General features: G+C 36.6%; 1 protein-coding gene across 2 annotated transcripts in view; it reads right to left on the bottom strand.

Annotated features, from left to right (window-relative positions):
• Positions 1-21,272, bottom strand: part of CNTN6 (contactin 6) — a 322,024-nt gene that overhangs the window by 242,914 nt on the left and 57,838 nt on the right. For both annotated transcript variants that reach the window (XM_027523249.1, XM_027523250.1), the window contains exon 2: positions 14,743-14,878. In XM_027523249.1, the coding sequence (XP_027379050.1) occupies positions 14,743-14,797 (55 nt within the window). In that variant the 5' untranslated portion in view covers positions 14,798-14,878. The remainder of the gene's footprint in view (positions 1-14,742; positions 14,879-21,272) is intronic.

Below are 21,272 nucleotides of genomic sequence, written 5' to 3'. Positions count from 1 at the left end.
AGAATCCAATACTCAGATGAAATGTTTGCTTAGCATTTGTTCAAGACTTTCATTCTTGACATAAAGTTAAATTTATGTAACACTTGGCTTTTTCAAATTGCTGTCCATTATGTACAAAGGCTAGCTTCTGCTCAGAGTGTAGTATGACTTAGATACTTATGCAAATTTTATGACAAATACAAAAGTAGTAGTTGTAAACATATGAACCAATATATCTATATTTATGCTATATGCATTATAAAATGCACATAAAAATTAAAATTAACAAAAGCATTAGACAAAATAGAAGAGTACAGAATTTCTAACATTTTCTTTCCTCAATACCAATAGTTAATTCTGTATACTCTCTATGTACAAACTACCTCATTTCAAAGACTATGCACTTAAAAGATTAAAAAAAATAAAAAAGTCTCCAAAGTGGAAGAGTTGTCAGGGAAACAGAAAACCATCTGTATTTACAGAAATTTTCAATTCACCAGAATAACAGAGGAATTTGAGATAGAAATGTAGTCACATTTGTAAAACCATGAATAATGCAAAAGTTGGTGAGCTTGCGAAAACGTAGATTAACATATCTTGTTTCATTAAAATATATGCAAGCCTTAAAAACACCTTTGCGATCCTACAGATATTGTTCAAAATTGTACTTATGTATGTATCAACTGCATATAGCTGTGTAACAACCACACCCCTCCAAACCAGTGCTTTAAAACAACTCCCTGTTTTTTTTGTGATTCTGCAGTTTGCCTGGATATTTTCTCTGCTGGTTTCACTGAATTAGAATCAGAGAAAACTAGAGCCTAGACAGTGAGGGAGAGGCTAAACTACCCAGGGCTTCCTAAGTCATGATAGGAAGCTAGATTTTGCTCAAATATAACATGATCTTTTTGGACTATATTACAATTTGTTTCATTTCCTTTTGCTTATATCAGTAAATAGCACATTAGCATATTTTAAACTAGTATAATTTGACAGATTAATTAAACAATATGGAAAAATTCTGGTTCTCAAACTTCACACTGGAATCACATGAGGACCTTTCAAAATATTGTGACAAATTGCTGTCCTCAGCAGTTCAGATTTAATCATGTTCAGTTTGATTATTGCAATTGAATATGAACATAAGTTCAATGAATTTGTACAAATTGAACCCACCTAAGGTAACCAGCACTCAAGTCAGGATGCAGACCATGGCTGTCTTTCAAGAAGACCTGCCAATCACAGTTAAGACAGACAAGAATAACCTCTATCTGCCTTCTAATTACATAGATTAGTTTTACATTTTATATGCAAATTATATGTAATACAAAACATGTATATCATATATATTTATTGATAATGTATTTAGCCAGGGATGTGCTGCAACCAACTTGTGGCAGCTCTTGGGAGCTGAGTGATATCCTTAGGAATTTTGTAAGCAAGTTATTAAGCACAGACATTATTCAAAGTTAAATTATGTCATCTTAAAAGTAAAATAATTATATTAAAAATAATAAATATTCAAAACTCATTACTTCTGATTAGTGCATTTTACTATTATTCATAGTGTTGAAGTGGTTTATATGTATAAGACATATAAAATGTATAGTATCCGTTATGATGCTAATCCTGTATCATGAATAACTACTGTATCTATCCATATCCACATTCATGGTGATGTCATGTTAGCTTGAAATCAGCCATGAGAATATTTACACACAGAAACTGGCAAACATCACAAATCAGATCTTGATTTAGTGCTGATGCTGAAAGAGCTTTCAGTAAATAAATAATTTGTATGAGGGTGAGAAACTAAGATTATATAACATATTGGACTTAATAACAGTACAATTACCTGGAACAGAGTTGGTGGATTGGAATCCAACTCTGTCAAGTTATGTTGAACTGAAATGAGATTGGCTCAAGGTATATGCATTCAGTACAGTTTCACAAAAGACTTCTGTGAGAATAAAATGACTTTATGGAATTTATATTTAAGAGTACCGTACATTTTATTTTTTTGTTGTTCAGTAACTCAGTCATGTCCAACTCTTTGCAACCCAATGGACTGCAGCATGCCAGTCTTTCCTGTCCTATACCATCTCTTGGGCTTTGCTGAAACTCATATCCATTGAGTCAGTGATGCCATCCAACCATCTCATCCTCTGTCATCCCATTCTCCTGCCTTCAGTTTTTCCCAGCATCAACGGTCTTTTCCAATGAGTCAGTTCTTCTAATCTGGTGGCCAAAGTATTGGAGTTTCAGCTTCAGCATCAGTCCTTCCAATGAATATTCAGACGTGATTTCCTTTAGGATTGACTGTCCAAGGCTGCCCAAGGGACTCTCAATAGTCTTCTCCACCACTACATTTTGAAAGCATCAATTATTTGGCGCTCAGCCTTTTTTATTGTCTAGCTTTCACATTTGTACATGAGTGCTGGAAAAACCATAGCTTCGACTACATGGACCTTTGTAGGCAAAGTAATATCTTTGCTTTTTAATACATAAATTTCACAGTTTTATTTCAATTCTCTGCTAACATACATTGTATTAATAAAATTGATAATAAACATATATATGTACACATACATGGATGCATGTGTGTAGAATACAAACACATATATATGTATTAGTCAGTCAGTCACTCAGTTGTGTCTGACTCTGAGACCATACGGACTGCAGCACGCCAGGCCTCCCTGTCCATCACCAACTCCTGGAGTTTACTGAAGCTCATGTCCATTGAGTCAGTGATGCCATTTAACCATCTCATCCTCTATCATCCCCTTTTTCTCCCACCTTCAATCTTTCCCCGCATCAGGCTCTTTTCAAATGAGTCAGGTCTTCTCATCAGGTGGCCAAAGTATTGGAGGTTCAGCTTCAGCATCAGGTGTTTCAATTAATATTCAGGACTGGTTTCCTTTAGGATGGTCTGGTTGGATCTCCTTGCAGTCCAAGGGACTCTTAAGAGTCTTCTCCAACACCACAGTTCAAAAGCATCAATTCTTCAGCTCTCAACTTTCTTTATAGTCCAACTTTCACATCCATACATGACTATTGGAAAAAACATAGCTTTGACTAGATGGACCTTTGTTGGCAAAGTAATGTCTCTGCTTTGAAATATGCTATCTAGGTTGGTCATAACTTTTCTTCCAAGGAGCAAGCGTCTTTGAATTTCATGACTGCAGTCACCACCTGCAGTGATTTTGGAGCCCAAGGAAATAACACCTGTCACTGTTTCCATTGCTTCCTCAACTATTTGCCATGAAGTGATGGGACCAGATGCCATGATCTTAGTTTTCTGAATGTTGAGTTTTAAGGTAACATTTTCACTCTCCTCTTTCACTTTCATCAAGAGGCTCTTTAGTTCTTCACTTTGTGCCATAAGGGTGGTGTCATCTGCTTATCTGAGGTTATTGATGTTTTTCCTGGCAATCTTGATTCCAGCTTGTGCTTTATCAGCCCGGTATTTCTCATGATGTACCTTGCATATAAGTTAAATAAGCAAGGTGACAATATACAACCTTGATGTAGTCCTTTCCCGATTTGGAACCAGTCTGTTGTTCCATGTCCAGTTCTAACTGTTGCTTCCTGGCCTCTGACCCTATGGAGGGTAGCCTACCAGGCTCCTCTCTCCATGTGTATACTCCAGGCAAGATACTGGAGTAGATTGCCATTACCTTCTCTAGGGGATCTTCCTGATCCAGGGATCAAACATGGGGCTTCGACATTGCAAGCAGACTCTTTACCCTCTGAGCCAACAGGGAAGCCCCTGCATGCAGATATGTGTATATATGTGTACACAAACTTTTTTTCAGAGAGGGCGTTGTTAAACATCTGCTAGAATGCTGCTTCATTTAACCATTAAAAAAAATCAGCCATTTTTAAAATCAACAAATTATTTATTCATTCATTTATTTTTGGCTGTGCTGGGTCTCTGTTGCTGTGCGGGCTTTTCTCTAGTTGTGATGACTAGGGGCTACTCTCTAGTTGCATTGTGCAGGCTTCTCATTGCAGTGGCTTGCTGTGGAGCACAGGTTCTTGGGTGCTCAGACTTCAGTAGTTGTGGTTCCAAGCTCCAGAGCACAGCCTCTATAGTTGTGACACACTAGCTTAGTTGCTCTGCAGCACGTGGGATCTTCCTGGACCAGGTTTTGAACCCAAGTCACCTGCATTGGCCAGTGAATTCTTTACCGCTGAGCCACCAGGGAAATCTTAGCCATTTTTTTAGTGGAAGTATATCATGTTTATAGATTTAATAGAGATCCCAATGATGGTGACCTCAGGAATACACACACACACACACACACACATATATATATATGAAAATGAAGGTGCCGTTGATCAGTCATGTTCAACTCTACGACCCATGGACTGTAGCCCACCAGGGCTCCTCTGTCCAAGGAATTCTCTAGGCAAGAATACTGGAGTGGGTTGCCATTCCCTTCTCCATGGGATCTTCCCTGCTCAGGGATCGAACCTAGGTCTCCTGCATTGCAGGCAGATTCTTTACCATGTGAGCCACAAAGGAAGCCTACATATATACATATATATATGTGTATATATATATATATATATAATATATCCAGAAAAATATATATCATATGTATCAATATATTAAATATCAATTTTCTACATAGAGAAAATTGACATTGTAATTGCTTTTGTTCCTTTTAGCATTAATTTAGGTCTTATTTTGTTTACAGAATTAGTGCTGATTTCAGGAACAAAGATAACAGATTTTGACCATGCCAAAAAAATTTCAGTTTGAAAATGTACCTAATAGGTTATCAGAAAAACAGAAAATAGGATTTCTTTCCCTCTTTGCTACTAAAAAAAAAAATCAAACTTGCATTTTCAAAAACTTGCAGAAGTTGTCTACTCACTTTTCCAGACTCACAATGAAGAAATTTGGTATATACAGAATTAAACCAACATTTGAATAAACAAACAAACTCTACCCAAATGCTCTGACCAGCTCTACAACCAGTTTTCAACCTTGAGCCTGGAAACAATGTCAGTTTATTTCAAAAAAGAGCAGGAAGATTTGTTTGTTTCAGTTTGTGTGTTTTACCTGTATGTGTATGCATGGGAATTAATAGAAAGCACTTATATTAAAGAACACAGAAGGGTTCCATTTTTATTAAGAGCTTTACACGGCTGCAATATACAGGTGGAGATGGAGGTGCAACCCCTCATTTTCACACAGAATCACCAATAATTGAGGGAAGAGTGCTTTCTGGGAACAAATTATCAAAATCTACTGGGTGGCCACAGCATCTTTTAATAATTGCTAAATGTCCTTTTACTTTATACTTCTTATGTAGCATTGCTAAACTGAATGGCTTCCCAGGTGACTCAATGGTAAAAAACCCGCTTGCCAATGCAGAAGATGCTAGACAGGCAGGTTTGTTCCCTGGGTGGAGAAGATGCCCCAGAGGAGGAAATGGCAAACCACTCCAATATTCTTGCCTGGAGAATTACCATGGACAGAGAAGCCTGGCGGGCTACAGTCCATGGGGTCACCAAGAGGCAGACCGACTAAATGACTGAGTGTGCACACCAAACTGAATCCAAGGCCAAAGGTATAATTTAATTTATCTAAGTTCGTGGCCACACACTTATTTTACTTATCCAGACTCAGAGTCTCTCTTAAATAGAATTGCCAAATGATTTGCTGTTGTGTGATAAAATATTTGCAGAAGCTGGATCATGCTTTGTGTTTGAGAACACATTTCCAGAGTCCAAAGCATGTGAGGACTGATGATGCAGATGGGCTGTTCAGGGAACTGGTTCCAAAAAAACATCTTCTATTCAACTGCCAGGTTTCTCCGTACCCTTGCACCTGTCCATTGCCTATAGTTTTACAACATTGAAATCACTCCAAATGTAGGTGTAGAAAAAAAAGAAAGAAAAGGGATACTGAAGAAAAATGAGACCAGGAACAATAATCTACACCTGGGGATTAGAGTCTCAGCCTATTTCCGCTTTGGCCCTTGATAACATTAGCATTTATCATCTCTATAACAGTAGACAGCCATAACCCTTTACAGTCCTGATATTCAATGATTTTAAGATGAAAATCATTACACAATTTTACTATTTTTTTCACATAACATAGGAGGACCGTACTGCTTCTTTTAGCTAAAAGGCACCTTGGGACTCATATTTGAATTGATTTATCCATCTCATGCTATCCCCTCGGGTAATTATGAATGAATTTCTCTGTGCTATTCTTTTATCAAACGTTTTCTGATTGTTATTTTGAAATTATTTTCAAGAGCATCACTGATAGAGTTTAGTCACAGATGGGTAACAGTTTTTAAACTCTACTGCCGTTGTCAAGTTGTTGAATGCTACGATTCTGTGGCTAAGGTTCTGTTATATCCAAATTCCAACTTTCAAAACTCATTGATTAGTCTGCCTGTCCATCAGTGTGGTCAATTGGTTAACTCAGTGAGATGCTCAGACATTCCAAACAAACTATTAATGTGAAGAGACAGTCTGAAACACATATTTAGCAGCTGATGTGTTAAGAAGGTAAACACTAAGACAATCTATAGTTGTTGGATTCTACTTGATTACACTACTGATTATTTTCATTAGAAAAATGAGTGATAATCAGAAGAAATCCTAATTCAGAGATAAGAGAGAACAATAAAATTAGCTTAGCTAAAACTAAGTTCCCAAATTTCCCTTCCCTATAGAATTCTGGATTTCTGAATTCTGGGGTTGATTTTCTTTTTTAATTGGATGAAATTTGGGAAGAGGAAATGACAAGGTTCTCTGAAAGCCACATGGAAGTAACTGTGGTGAGAGAGAGATTTTGAGAAACTGAGAGAGGGTCCCTGTCTCCTTTCTCGTATCTAGCTTTTGACCTAACTGCTAGCACTGCTGACCAAGAGTGATCCTAAGTCTGCTGTCAGCTTCAGAGATAGTGGACATGAAGTTCTCCTCATGTCCTCTCTGGCAGCTGAATCTGCTGCCTTTCCAGATCCACTTGCAATGTCTGACTTACCACCTGCCCAAGTGCCCTGAGGGCTTGTTGATGACATTACATTTGGGCCCTTAGTACTCCAGTTTCCCTCACAACTGTACAAGATCTTCATTCTGAAATAAACCCCCTATACTGTAGTATCCACAGTGAGCTTGCTTTCTGACTAGTTCAGTTCAGATTTATTATAATTGATGGGAGAACACTATCCACATCACAGAACCACCAAGTGTGGTTTTCCCCGTGATGCTTAATGGAATTTGAGGTTCTCAGAGAACCTGGATTTTCCAAGTACAAGGTGACTGCTATAGTGAATAAATACTTTGCAAATAGTATCAAAGCATAATACTCACAATGATGATATTTTTATCTCAGTTTCTATGTATAGAAGCCTATTATTTTCCCATGCCATTTAATTCTCAGGTAGCAGTCCCTATTTAACTACCCTAACCTCTTTTAACCTTTCAGTTCAGTTCAGTTCAGTCGCTCAGTCGTGTCCAACGTTTGGGACCCCATAGACTGCAGCACACCAGGCCTCTCTATCCATCACCAACTCCCGGAGTTTACTCAAACTCATATCCACCAAGTCAGTGATGCCATCTAACTATCTCATCCTCTGTCGTTCCCTTCTCCTCCCATCTTCAATCTTTCACACCATCAGGGTCTTTTCCAATGAGTCAGGTCTTCACATCAGGTGGCCAAAGTATCGGAGTTTCAGCTTCAGCATCAGTTCTTCCAATGAATATTCAGGACTGATCTCCCTTAGGTTGGACTGGTTGGATCTCCTTGCAGTCCAAGGGACTCTCAAGAGTCTTCAACACCACAGTTCAAAACCATCAATTCTTCGGCGCTCAGCTTTCCTTATAGTCCAGATCTCACATCCATACATGACTACTGGAAAAACTATAGCTTTGATTAGGTGGACCTTTTTCAGCAAAGTAATGTCTCTGTTTTATAACATTCTGTCTAAGCTGATCATAGCTTTCCTTCCAAGAAGCAAGCATCTTTTACTTTCATGGCTGTAGTCACCATCAGCAGTGATTTTGAAGCCCAAGAAAATAAAGTCTCTCACTGTTTCCACTGTTTTCCCATCTATTTGCCATGAAGTGATGGGAACAGATGCCATGATCTTAGTTTTCTGAATGTTGAATTTTAAGCCAACTTTTTCCACTCTCCTCTTTCACTTTCATCAAGAGGCTCTTTAGTTCTTCTTCACTTTCTGCCATAAGGGCTATGTAATCTGCATGTCAGAGGTTATTGATATTTCTCCCTGAAATCTTGATTCCAGCTTGTGCTTTACCGAGCCCAGCATTTTGCATGATGTGCTCTGCATATAAGTTAAATAAGCAAGGTGACAATATACAGCCTTGATGTAGTCCTTTCCCTGTTTGGAACCAGTCTGTTGTTCCATGTCCAGTTCTAACTGTTGCTTCTTGACCTGCATATAGGTTTTTCAAGAGGCAGGTAAGGTGGCCTGGTATTCCCATCTCTTTAATAATTTTCCACAGTTTGTGGTGATCCACACAGTCAAAGGATTTGGAGTAGTCAATAAAGCAGGAGTAGATGTTTTTCTGTAACTCTCTTGCTATTTTGATGATCCAACAGATGTTGGAAATTTGATTCCTAGTTCCTCTGCCTTTTCTAAGACCAGCTTGAATATCTGGAAGTTCACGGTTCATGTACTGTTGAAGCTTGGCTTGGAGAATTTTGAGCATTACTTTGCTAGTGTGTGAGATGAGTGCAACTGTGTGGTAGTTTGAACATTCTTTGGCATTGCCTTTCTTTGGGATTGGAATGAAAACTGACCTTTTCCAGTCCTGTGGCCACTACTGAGTTTTCCAAATTTGCTGGCATATTGAGTACAACACTTTCACAGCATCATTTGAAATAGCTCAACTAGAATTCCATCATCTCCACTAGCTTTGTTCATAGTGATGCTTCCTAAGGCCCCCTTGACTTCACATTTCAGGATGTCTGACTCTAGGTTAGTGATCACACCTTGTGGTTATCTGGGTCATGAAGATCTTTTCTTTTTGTATAATTCTTCTGTATATTCCCACCACCACTTCTTAATATCTTCTGCTTCTGTTAGTTCCCTATCATTTCTGTCCTTTATTGAGACCATCTTTGCATGAAATGTTCCCTTGGTAGCTCTGATGTTCTTGAAGAGACCTCTAGTCTTTCCCATTCTATTGTTTTCCTCTATTTCTTTGCACTTATCACCGAGGAAGGCTTTGTTATCTCTCCTTGCTATTCTTTGGATCTCTGCATTCAAATGGGTATATCTTTCCTTTTCTCCTTTGCCTTTAGCTTCTCTTCTTTTCTCAGCTATTTGTAAGGCCTCCTCAGACAACCATTTTGCCTTTTTGCATTTCTTTTTCTTGGGAGTGGTCTTGACCACTGCCTCTTGTACAATTTCCATCCATAGTTCATTAGGCACTCTGTCTATCAGATCTAATCCCTTGAATCTATGTTTCACTTTCACTGTATAATCCTAAGGGATTTTATTTAGGTCATACTTGAATGGTCTATTGGTTTTCCCTACATTCTTCAATTTAAGTCTGAATTTGGCAATAAGGAGTTCATGATCTGAGCCACAGTCAGCTCCCAGTCTTGTTTTTGCTAACTGTATAGAGCTTCTCTATCTTTGGCTGCAAAGAATATAATCAGTCTGATTTCGGTATAGACCATCTAGGGATGTCCTTGGGTAGAGTCGTCTCTTGTGTTTTTGGAAGAGAGTTTTGGTATGACTAGTGTGCTCTCTTAGCAAAACTCTGTTAATCTTTGCCCTGCTTCATTCTGTACTCCAAGCCCAAATTTGCCTGTAACTCCAGGTATCTCTTGACTTCCTACTTTTGCATTCCAGTCCCCTATGATGAAAATCATATCTTTTGGGGGTGTTAGTTCTAAATGATCTTATAGGTCTTCACAGAACTGTTCAACTTCAGGTTCTTTGACATTAGTGGTTGGGGCATAGACTTGGATTACTGTGATATTTGAATGGTTTGCCTTGAGTCCATATAAAGCCTCTTGACTCTTTTTATCCTTCCAGGAAAAAAATTGTGCCTTTTCTTCGTCTTCATATTTGCTGTGTTCCTCATGCCCAGCAGGGAGTAGGCATTAATCCCCGAAGAATTTCTATTGCTAATAGAGCTTCACTTATCATCACTAATTTACATTAAAAACAATTTTGACCTTATCAGAGAAGATTCTTTTCATCAAGGGACAGAATTTCAATGGAAATTAGCATAAAATAGGAAAAAGACACCTGGTACTTAAAGTTTCAAAGGTAAAGTGAAGAAATGGTGCCATTGTTCCCTTGGTTTGTTCTGTGTCTGTGTTAATTTCATTTCCAGGCCAATTTTTCTGTCAGAGCAGTCCCTGGTACCTCTTTGTACTAACTGTTGTTGCTGCTCAGTTGCTAAGTTGTGTCCAACTCTGTGACCCCATGGTCTGTAGCATGCCAGGATTCTCTGTCTTCTACTATAACCCTGAGTTTGCTCAAATTCATATTCATTGTGCCCGTGGTGCTATCTAACTGTCTCAGCCTCTGCCACCCTCTTCTCCTTTTACCATCAATCTTTGCCAGCATCAGGGTCTTTTCCAATGAGTCAACTGCTGCTGCTGCTGCTAAGTCGCTTCAGTTGTGTCCAACTCTGTGTGACCCCATAGACGGCAGCCCACCAGGCCCTGCCGTCCACAGCACACATGTGATGACTTTATGTCGTTTCATTTTAGCAAGTGCCCAGGGATTTGTTCAGATATAATATTTCCTGAACCAAATACTATGGTGAAGGACGATGGGATATACCAATTGGCTGATTATGAAGTTATGTCACTCTCCTTTCAACTACAAAGACTGATAGAAAACAGTGGTTTGCTAAGGAAAATCTAATATACTTTTTCAGAGGAAGCAGAAATGGATTGGAGGTTGACAAAAACAGCAGATGTCCTCTTAGAACATTTCCATGTTATATGCTCTCTACTATGATATTCAAATAGCAAGCTATACTTTCTCTATTGAAATTATTGGCTGACTTGCTGAGTTCCATTTTTAGGCTGTACGCGGAAGAATACAGGGACCATGGCCCTCTTACTGTGAAGGTCAACATCTAGTTCAGTGCTCGGCATATCTAAGGTACTAAAACTATCTGTTGAATTTAGTGGAATATTTACAAACCATCTGTTAGGGGATGGAGAAACAGCAGAGAATAGAACATATGGAAATCTTTGCTCTCATGAAGTTCACATTCAAGTAGGGCATAGTTTGAAACTTTCAAATGTTGCTAGAGTTCCATCTCTAAAATTCTATGACAAGACATCAAAACATGGGAAATTCATGACTTAATTTTTTCTACTTGATGATAATCCAAATAGGACCAATAACATTGAATCTAATTCACTCATTTGTTCATTTAACACTATTTACTGAATCCCTACCACATGCCAGGAACATACAGTGCCAGCTCTTCTGGAGCTTAAAGTTTAGTGAGGAAGAAACTTATTACATTAGTTTCCTATGGATTCTCTAAAAATTACAACTTGGTGATTTAGAACAACACACATATATTTTCTCACATTTCTGGAAGTCCCAAGTCCAAAATGGATTTCACAGGATGGAAACCAATGTATGTTTTCTTCAAAGACAAAATACCTCTTTCCTTGTCTTTTCTAGCTTCTTGAGCTTCATTTCTTGGCTCATGGTCCCTTCCTATATATATTTAAGGTTGGTAGCAAAGATCTGATGTCTCTTTCTCCTCTTTCATCATATTGCGTTCTGCTCTATGCCAAATTTCCTTTGTCACCATCTTACAAGAGCATTTCGATTTCCTATGCAGTTATTCCGGGATAGTCTATCCATCTCAAGATCTTTAACTTAATCCCATCTGCAAAATCCATTTTGCTACTTAATGGGAAAGTCACAAGTTCCAGATAGTAGGTCCTAGGTATCCACGGGAAAATTATTTAGTCTACCACACACATTAATGAAGTGATTAAAAACCCTGAAGTCTCAGCTGGTAAGGAATCTCTCTGCAATGTGGAAGACCTGAATTCAATCCCTGGGTTGAGAAGATCTCCTGAAAAGAATGGCTACCGTCTCCAGTATTCTGGCCTGGAGAATCCCATGGATGTATAGTCCATGCAGTTACAATGAGTCAGATATGACTGAGTGACTTTCACACATAATTAGCAATCATGTATCTTAATTAAATGGTTGCCTCATAATATTAAAAAAATACTAAAATAGAATACTAGAAATTTTAAATATCCATAATTTCAAAAATATTCCAGAACCATAACATAGGCCTGGATAGATTATGGTTCATCATAAAAACTTAAAGGCCAATGTCCATAGTAATAGGGTTAGATACAGTTAATTAACAACAACAACAACAAATAGGAGATGAGATAGGGTAAAATTTTAAATTTTAATTTAAAGTTTGGAGAGAAGTAAAAAGTCATTGTTTTGAAAAAATTGTAACAGTAAAAAATAGGAAGGAAAAACACATAATTGTGAAAGATTTGTTGGTCGTTCAGAATGAATCAAAATCAATTTTTGGAAAATAAGAAGTTATTACATGTGTATGTTTGTGTGTGTGTGTGTGTGTAGAAACAGCACTGCATCATTAGGGAACTGAGTTTTCTAAACTAACATAGTATATAGTATCTGCAAGTGGGGAGATAGACCATGAAATCTTAAAATAAAACAAAACAAAACAAACAGATTCAAAGCAACGCTCTCCTGTGTATATGATTGTCAGCATTCTTACCTCTGTGGCAATGTTGCTCAGATTATCTTATTTAAATAGCTGTGGTTTTAAAAAAAAGATACAATCTGTTCTTTCATAAGAAAATTGTACACCAAGGACACATGATTATTTTTCGCTTTAGGATAAAGCAAAAGGACATGTTGAATCACATCCAACTTGGAAAAATAAGACGTAACAGAACTGGAAGATCTCTCAGATGATACGTGGTCTGAGAATAATAATTTATTTTAATTTAACATAAAAGATCTTCTAGATATACTGTGCTGATTCAGTATAGATATTTAAAGGGCAAAATGTTAATCTAAAATTTTGACAGGAAACTGAAACTGCAGGATAAGAATATAATTTGTATTCACATATGTATAATTTGGGAGCACTTTGATGACTCTGGTTTTGTTTTCATCTATTACAAAAAATATTATTTAACTCTGATTCTTTGTTACAGAGAATTAGAAGTGATATGAATCAAAATAATGTAATAACTTTGAATAAACACAACGATAGCACTTCTAGCCACTGGATTCTCTAGTAGTAAAAATATCTTTATTTACATGTTTTTCTGATTCTAATGGTTATGTTTTGCATATTTTAACCTTTTTATACCTTTTAAAATTAGAAATGTTTCCACTTCTTAGAATTGTTTTTGAATATTTGCCTCTTACAATTACCATGTCTCTGACTCATGTGTTACTGTGTTTGTTCCTATGTTACTCCTAATATATTAGGGCTTTGGTATGAATATGGGAAACTTCGGTAGTACGCACTACCACAGTTGGTGGGAAGCAGTATGTTTTGATAGAAGAGTTGCTCTGACAATTAGATGACTGAGACAGTGTTCATGTTGTGTGGTGACTCACACAGGTAAGCTTGAAATTTCAGAATAGAATTCTGTGTTCTTAGTAGAACTATGGTTGACTATATTCAAAGTTAGTCACTATTATCTGCTTTACTGTTTCCATACCCCTTACAGTGTAATTTTGTTGTTTTTCTATCAAGAGATGGAGTATATTCTTATATTTCTTGAATCTGATAGTGTGACTGGGAATGGTTAAAAGAATGCAGCAGAAACGGCATTGTGTCAGTTGCAAGTTTTAACATTAAAAAACCTTGCCTACTTCTGATTTCTCTTGGAATTTTGAGCAGACATATATGAAGGACCACAGACTTACAGAGGATAAAAGAACACTTGGTTCGGGGCAGAGACAGCCCAGTGGTCTCTATTACCAGACTAGCCAGGTCCCAGATGACCCAGTAGCTTAACCACAGATGTAAAGCACTCAGGCAAAATAAAAAGAATAGGCCAGTTGAGCCTACTTAAAATTGCCCATCAATATATTTTTCAACTAAATACATGGTTATGTGTTATTTTCATCCATTCAGATTTGTGATGGTTTGTTGCATGACAAAAGCTATCTGATACACAGACTTCATACTTAGGGTGAATGAAAGAATGTATCATTGACATGGATAGGAAAAAAACTCTAAACTTATTCTACTTCTGATATGACACTCTATATTACTTTATCTTCTATACTAATATAGCTTTAATCCATACCAAATTCCAAATTTGAAGAAAATATATTTCTATTTTAATTTTTAAAGACCACTCTAAAGGAAACAAAAAAATTATTCTTCATTGTTTTTGATGATAAAATTTACTTAATCACATCCTTTTACTATAAACATTTCATACTTGACAATTTATAACTGAAATCATCTTAGTTCTATTTAAAAATGGCACTTGATTAATTTTTTTTAAGGATTAAACTCTATATTACCCATAGAGGTTACCTTTAAAATTTTATCATTTAGTTATTTAAATAATGTAAGTATTAGATTGGACAAAAAGTTCTTCTGGGTTTTTCTGTAAGATGTTATGGGAAAACATGAAAGAACTTTTTTGCCAACCCTATATTATGTATTTGAAAATTGCTTCACCTGTAGAAAAAATAAAATGCCAATAGATTATCAATCAGAACTCATAATAATAGAACACTTTACCTGCGGAAATGTTTATGAGTGACATCAGAATTACCAGTTTCCATAGCAACCTCATTTCCACTTTCTAAAGTCAAAATTTCTCCCATACAATCAGCCGGAAAGAAAATGTCTATCTTCCAGTCAGTATTTCAAGAGTCTGAAAGAAAAAGAAAATTGTCATGAAATGACAAATGCAAAAATATACATATTCTTACATATATATAAATTGTTGCATACTGGCTCAAGTTAATATTTAAATATTATTAATCTAAATAAGGTAAGCTAAAAGTCTACTTTTTACGTGCATGTATAATTTGCAAAGTTTTCATAATTTCAGCTCATATTCCCATAATTTAAATTTATACCTTAGATATACATTACATTTGCTATAAAATTTTCTATAGCAGTTAATAGGCTGAAGTGCAGTTCAATTGATTGTATTCTTGTGGAAGAAAACTTTCATGAGTATAATTTTAAATTTGACTTTTTAAAATGTTAGGTTTAAAGACATATTAAATCAACTCCCACAATTCTGTTGGTGTCTTTTACTTTTTATTTTATACCATTAGGAATAAGGTAAAATTTTGCTTTATCTTTTATATAACAGTGACTTTACACATTTCATGGATTGTTTTTTAATCAGTATTATTGAGAATATACTCATTGAGAAGCATTATCTTTACTAGACCTAAAATTAATATTTTGCTAAAACTTCTGTAGAATTCAATTTCTGGAAATATTATGTGTAGAGTGTGAGATATACTTTTTTTATTCAATAACATCATAATTTTCTTTAATTTATTTTGACATTTAAGCTTTCCGGTGATAAATGAAATCAAGATAATAGTTTGGTTGGCCTTTATTCAAAAAGTGAAATTTAGTAAGCAGCTCATAAAGCTCATAATCTCAAAAAAGTGTAGAATGAACTCATCTAGGTCATATTTTGATAAAATCATTATATATCAAATGATAGGACCCTTTACAACTTTTAACCTAGTGGAAATATATTTTCTTGCAACTTCAAATATCTCTTGGAAGTATGTGGATTTTAAGTGTAAATAATAAAGTTTTGATCATTTTCTGATATATTTTTAAATTTTAAAAATCTTTAATTTCTTTCTGTTACTAGTAACTTTGACATAAACACAAACCACTGACTATATTCTAAGTCTTTATAAATCTAAATTAAATGCTTTCAGATTTAATCAAGGAATAAAAATCAAAAAGAAAATAAGCAGTATTCAGATCAATATGCTATGTTGAGTTGACAATGTCCTTCCAGAAATTTTCTCATATCTTACATCATCTTTCATTCTCTTTAACACCAGAAGTTCCAAACTCTTAACATCTCACATTTAAGTGAAATTATACTGTATATTCTTTGGAAGGAAAGTTATGACCAACCTAGATAGCATATTCAAAAGCAGAGACATTACTTTGCCAACAAAGGTCTGTCTAGTCAAGGCTATGGTTTTTACAGTGGTCATGTATGGATGTGAAAGTTGGACTGTGAAGAAAGCTGAGCGCTGAAGAATTGATGCTTTTGAACTGTGGTGTTGGAGAAGACTCTTGAGAGTCCCTTGGACTGCAAGGAGATCCAACCAGTCCATTCTAAAGGAGATCAGTCCTGGGTGTTCTTTGGAAGGAATGATGCTAAAGCTGAAAGTCCAGTACTTTGGCCACCTCATGCGAAGAGTTGACTCATTGGAAAAGACCCTGATGCTGGGAGGGATTGGGGGCAGGAGGAGAAGGGGACGACAGAGGATGAGATGGCTGGATGGCATCACTGACTCAATGGACATGAGTCTGAGTGAACTCCGGGAGCTGGTGATGGACAGGGAGGCCTGGCGTGCTGCAATCATGGGGTTGCAAAGAATCGGACGTGACTGAGCAACTGAACTGAACTGAACTGATACTCTATATCTATTTATTCATTTCTATCTTTTCAAAAAACATTTATTCATTTATATTTACTCTCTGCCAGACATCAGGTACCTTGGTGTTAGTAATGAATCTAAAACTCTTCATTTCACCCTTGAGATCTTACATTTTATAAGAAAAATGGCAAAATCAAGCACACACACACTGATAGATGTGGTAAATATGGTAATACTTAGCAGAAGATAAGTGCTATCTATGAGATCTATGAGGTGATGCTCAAGTAGTGTGTTTGAACTGAGACTTGAAAAACGAGAAGCTCTTAGCCAGGCAAGTGCATGCATGCACATGAGGAGGGCATGTAGGAGAGCAGGGATTAAGGTAGGTAAAATGAGGAAGGAGACTACTAGCTGTCTAAGCAAAAGGGAAGGAGTGTGAAAAGTCCTGAAGCAGGACTGAGTGTGCATTTTCAAAGACCTTAAAGAGATTTCGGTGCTATTCAGAAGAACAGTGGCATGAGACATGGTTGGAGAAGGACAAAGAGGTTAAACTATTCAAGGCCTATGGACCATGTTGACAAATATGGATGTTGCACTTTCAAATCATAATTGAGGATTTGAAGCAGGACATTTACATGATACTAACATCATTCTGGCTGATATGGAGAATAGAAAGGGTAGAGTAGAAAGTAAAAACTTATAATTACCAACTTATTTGATGGACATCATTAGTTTCTCCAATCAAACAATTCATTCTTCTCTTCTTCTGATAAAAACTCTGTCTTTATGCATGTATTTATTTTATTTATCTATTTATTTCCTTTTTTTTGGAGGAACCACCTTCCTATACATCGTCAGTCCATATAATGAAAGTGAGATTTCCTTCATCTCCTAGCTACAGGGATGAAGATATGACCAGGGCTGTGTCAATGAGGAATCCATTCCCCTGGCTACAGTGTTTTGCAAAAGAAGGGGGATGTAGCCTAAGCCAAACTAATGACAACAAAGCCAATGATTTGTCAATGATATTACAACAACTAAGATGCTAAGACTTAAATCTGTTAATCCAATGTAATATAACATTTTGCAAGTCATATCTTCACCCAGTTTAGAAGGCATGGCTAAAAGCTATCAATTCCCCTTAGCAGAAAATTTACCGAGTCCCTACCCCAATTTCTTTCCTTCTCAAGCTCTGACACTTCTGGATTATAGTGCATACAAACCCAATTTTCAGAGATCTCTAGCTACCTAACAATCAGGAATGACCCTTCTTCCTAAGGCTGATGGAATTATTCAAAATAATCCCATGGAAGCCCTCGAAATATAGCTAACCCTATCTCATTTGCTGCTCTTATCTTGTCCACACCTAAGTCCCAGCTTGCTTTTATCCTGTCCCTAGGGACATTTCCCTGTGTATTCCTTCTCTTATTTGGATATGTAGGAAACAAGAGTTTTGCTTCACGTATGTGAGTGTTATTATGTTCTAAAGAACCTATAGTCACACCTGATATCATGAAATGATGAAGTGCCTCACCAAGTTTAACACCTGGAATTCTCCAATGTGAATGAATAAGACAAAGTTTTGTCTAATCATTTGTGCTGTATTTTTGTCTCTTGCAAACAAAAACCTGACTAGTAAATTCATTTTTTATCCTGAATTAATATAATGTTTTTCCTAAAGACCCCAGAGCAAACTGACGTGATGCATACCCTTTGAGCATTGTATTTATCAAAGACTCCATTATATTGCCAGCATTTTCATACCTTATCTTGAAGATAAAACCAGATACAATACTAGCTCATAATACATGGTTTGGTATGTAATATAGAGCTCATGGGTATTCAGTCAGTATTTGTTTGGTTTGTATTTGACAACTAACCAGTCTAGTATTATAAAGAAAAAGATTAAACTGGAAATCTAAAGACACTGCTTAAAGTGTGGCCTTTCTCTTAACCAGCTTAGTAATTTTGGGTGTTTCATATACAGTAACGATGACTGTCAGCTTCCTCTTACGAAAATTGAAGATTTCGACCTAGAGATCATCCTTAAATGTCTTCTAGCTCTAATAATCTAAGATTGTTTGATTTAACCTGGTGTATAATTTTGTAGCAAATATTGCCCTTTACCATCTGATTGCTTATCAACATCCTGTAATGAGGGCAAAGCCCAGGGGATAGTTTATTTAGCAGTGCTCTATAAAGATAGCCTAAATAGCTAATATTTATGCATCACTTGCCATTTGTAAAAGTTCCATTTGTAAAAGTTTAAATTACCTGAGGAAGGAGAATACACTGGCTCAATCAGAACAATCCAGATAAGAAGGGTCTGGTTATTTACTCACAGCAAAATGGGGTACATATATTCAGTAGAGAAAAATTATGCTGGGCACTGATACACAGAATAGCCACAGGAATTATTTCTAGGTTCTTAGAATCCTAAAGATTGCTCGAGGCAGAATAAAGGAGGCCTGTGTTTAAACTCAAAAGAACTTTCTGAAGTTCTAAAAAAAAAAAAGGTTTCAAAAATGCATTACAAGCACATTGTTTTAGATGAGGTTTATAAACCATGCAATCTTTTAAATATCATTTTGGCCTGGAGAAGTGGGTGTCGTGGTTCCTAACACACCTGCTAAGGTTGTTGTTCTATTATTACTGGCAGACTTATCTCCTCCAGACTATATGTGTTTCTTTTTCCTCCCCTGAAATTCCTTAGGGCAAAAGTAATCATTTCAAACACTTCAACACAAGAGTATGCATCGGTCCACAATCAGTTTTTCAAAATTAAAAATATATATATATATCTCTGAAAGTTAAAATGTCCTTGTAAGTTGAATGGCAAAACTAAATTTGGTGGTAAAACCTGTACTGAATTAATGTGACATTGTTTAGTCTGTTTCCAAATTAGCATGAATACTTAGGTTTTGCTGCTAAACATGGTGTTGGTGGTTGACAGAGTTGTTGCCCACTGAAGGTATTCTAAATCCACGTAAATTTGCATTACATTGCCTTTCTAAAGACTAGGGGTCACAAAACTGAAGTCAGCTGACCAAATTCAGTCTTCTGTCTGCTTTTGTAAATAAAGTTTCACTGGAATGCAATATACCTATTTATTCATGCACTGTCTATGATTGCTTTTGTGCTACAAACACAAATTGAATATGCCAGAAACCATATGGTCTCCAAACCTGAAAATTTTGACTGTCCAACCTTTTATAACTTTAGAATTTCTGGAAGTTCTGTTGCTGATCTTTTATCTAATACATTCTGAACTCTAAAAAACATTTGATTATAAGAATTTCAGGTACAGAAATGTGGAACTCTGTTTCTCTAACTCCATGTATATGTGTTCAGCAAAAATTATACATGTTTAGCAGGAAAAAAAAATAGGTCTTGATTTTGAAGTAACTCTGAACTGTATCTTGCCTTTAGCAGATCTTTAGAAGGATCTCTTCTTACCATGTGTTTCAATCATCATCTGACCTTAGAAAGTAGATGAGAGAAGAATTAAGAGATGATTGTTGTGACTGTGAGGTTGTGCCTAAAGATGGTTCTTCTTTTTCTTTTTAAAAAATATTTATTTACTTATTTTAGTTTTGGTTGCATCAGGTCTTAGCTGTGGCATGCAGTTTCCTTCTTTGTGGCACTCGGACTTCTCTCTAGTTGTGGGGCACAGGCTTCAGAGCACATGGGCTCTGTAGTTGTGGCTTGTGGACTTAGTTGCTCCCTGGCATGTGGGATCTTAGTTCCCTGATCAGGGATTGAATTCACATCCCCTGCATTGGTAGGCAGATTCTTAACTACTGGGCAACCAGGAAAGTCCCCCAAAGACTGTTTTTAACCCACACAACACAAGCAATTCTTTAGTTTCACTCAGAATAAGTCAATTTTTTAAAAAGTAGAAAGCAATCACTCAATCTATTTCTTGCCATGAAACCATTCAACTGTCTATGAGTGTGATACAAATGCTAGTAAACCAGGATTAACTAGGAAGCATTGGCTAGACTTTAGGCAATAGAGTAATTCTGGGAGGTTGTTGCCACGTTAAACTGTGGTGTGCCCAACAGACATGGGAAGCAATGGGTGTAACCAAAAGAGAGATGGAATGCATCCCTGATCTTTATCTTTTACAAAAGAGCTTTCTGACTTCTCTTTGCACTGAGGACTGGTGACATATGGTTAAATAAAATGGCGTGTGTATGTGCACGTACAGTTTGAAACAAACCTTTGAAAGGGGCTTATGAAGGATTGTGCTTGATTCAATGATTAAACTTATAAGCTACAAAGAACGCCCAAGACACATCTCATTGAATGACAAAAGGAAAACATGGGTAGTCATTCTTGTCTAAAAAAATTTGATACTCTTCAATATATGTGGATATATCTATGTGACACCAGTTTGAGTGATTAAGAATTATGTTCATTAGTATATACAGTTTATAGAAATCTTCAGGTCTATTACATATTGTACCTGTACAGTTCTTACCCCTTTTGCATTCAGTTCAGTTGCTCAGTCCTGTCCGACTCTTTGCGACCTCAGGGACTGCAGTCCATGGACTGCAGCACACAAGGCTTCCCTGTCCATCACTAACTTCTGGAGCTTGCTCAAACTCATGCCCATTGAGTTGGTGATGCCATTCAACCATCTCATCCTCTGTCATCCCCTTCTCCTCCTCC

The sequence above is a fragment of the Bos indicus x Bos taurus genome, chromosome 22 (genome assembly GCF_003369695.1).
Source record: "Bos indicus x Bos taurus breed Angus x Brahman F1 hybrid chromosome 22, Bos_hybrid_MaternalHap_v2.0, whole genome shotgun sequence".
Classification (NCBI taxonomy): Eukaryota; Metazoa; Chordata; class Mammalia; order Artiodactyla; family Bovidae; genus Bos; species Bos indicus x Bos taurus.
Note: the sequence above shows the minus strand (reverse complement) of the source record. Positions and strands in the feature narration are given on the sequence as shown.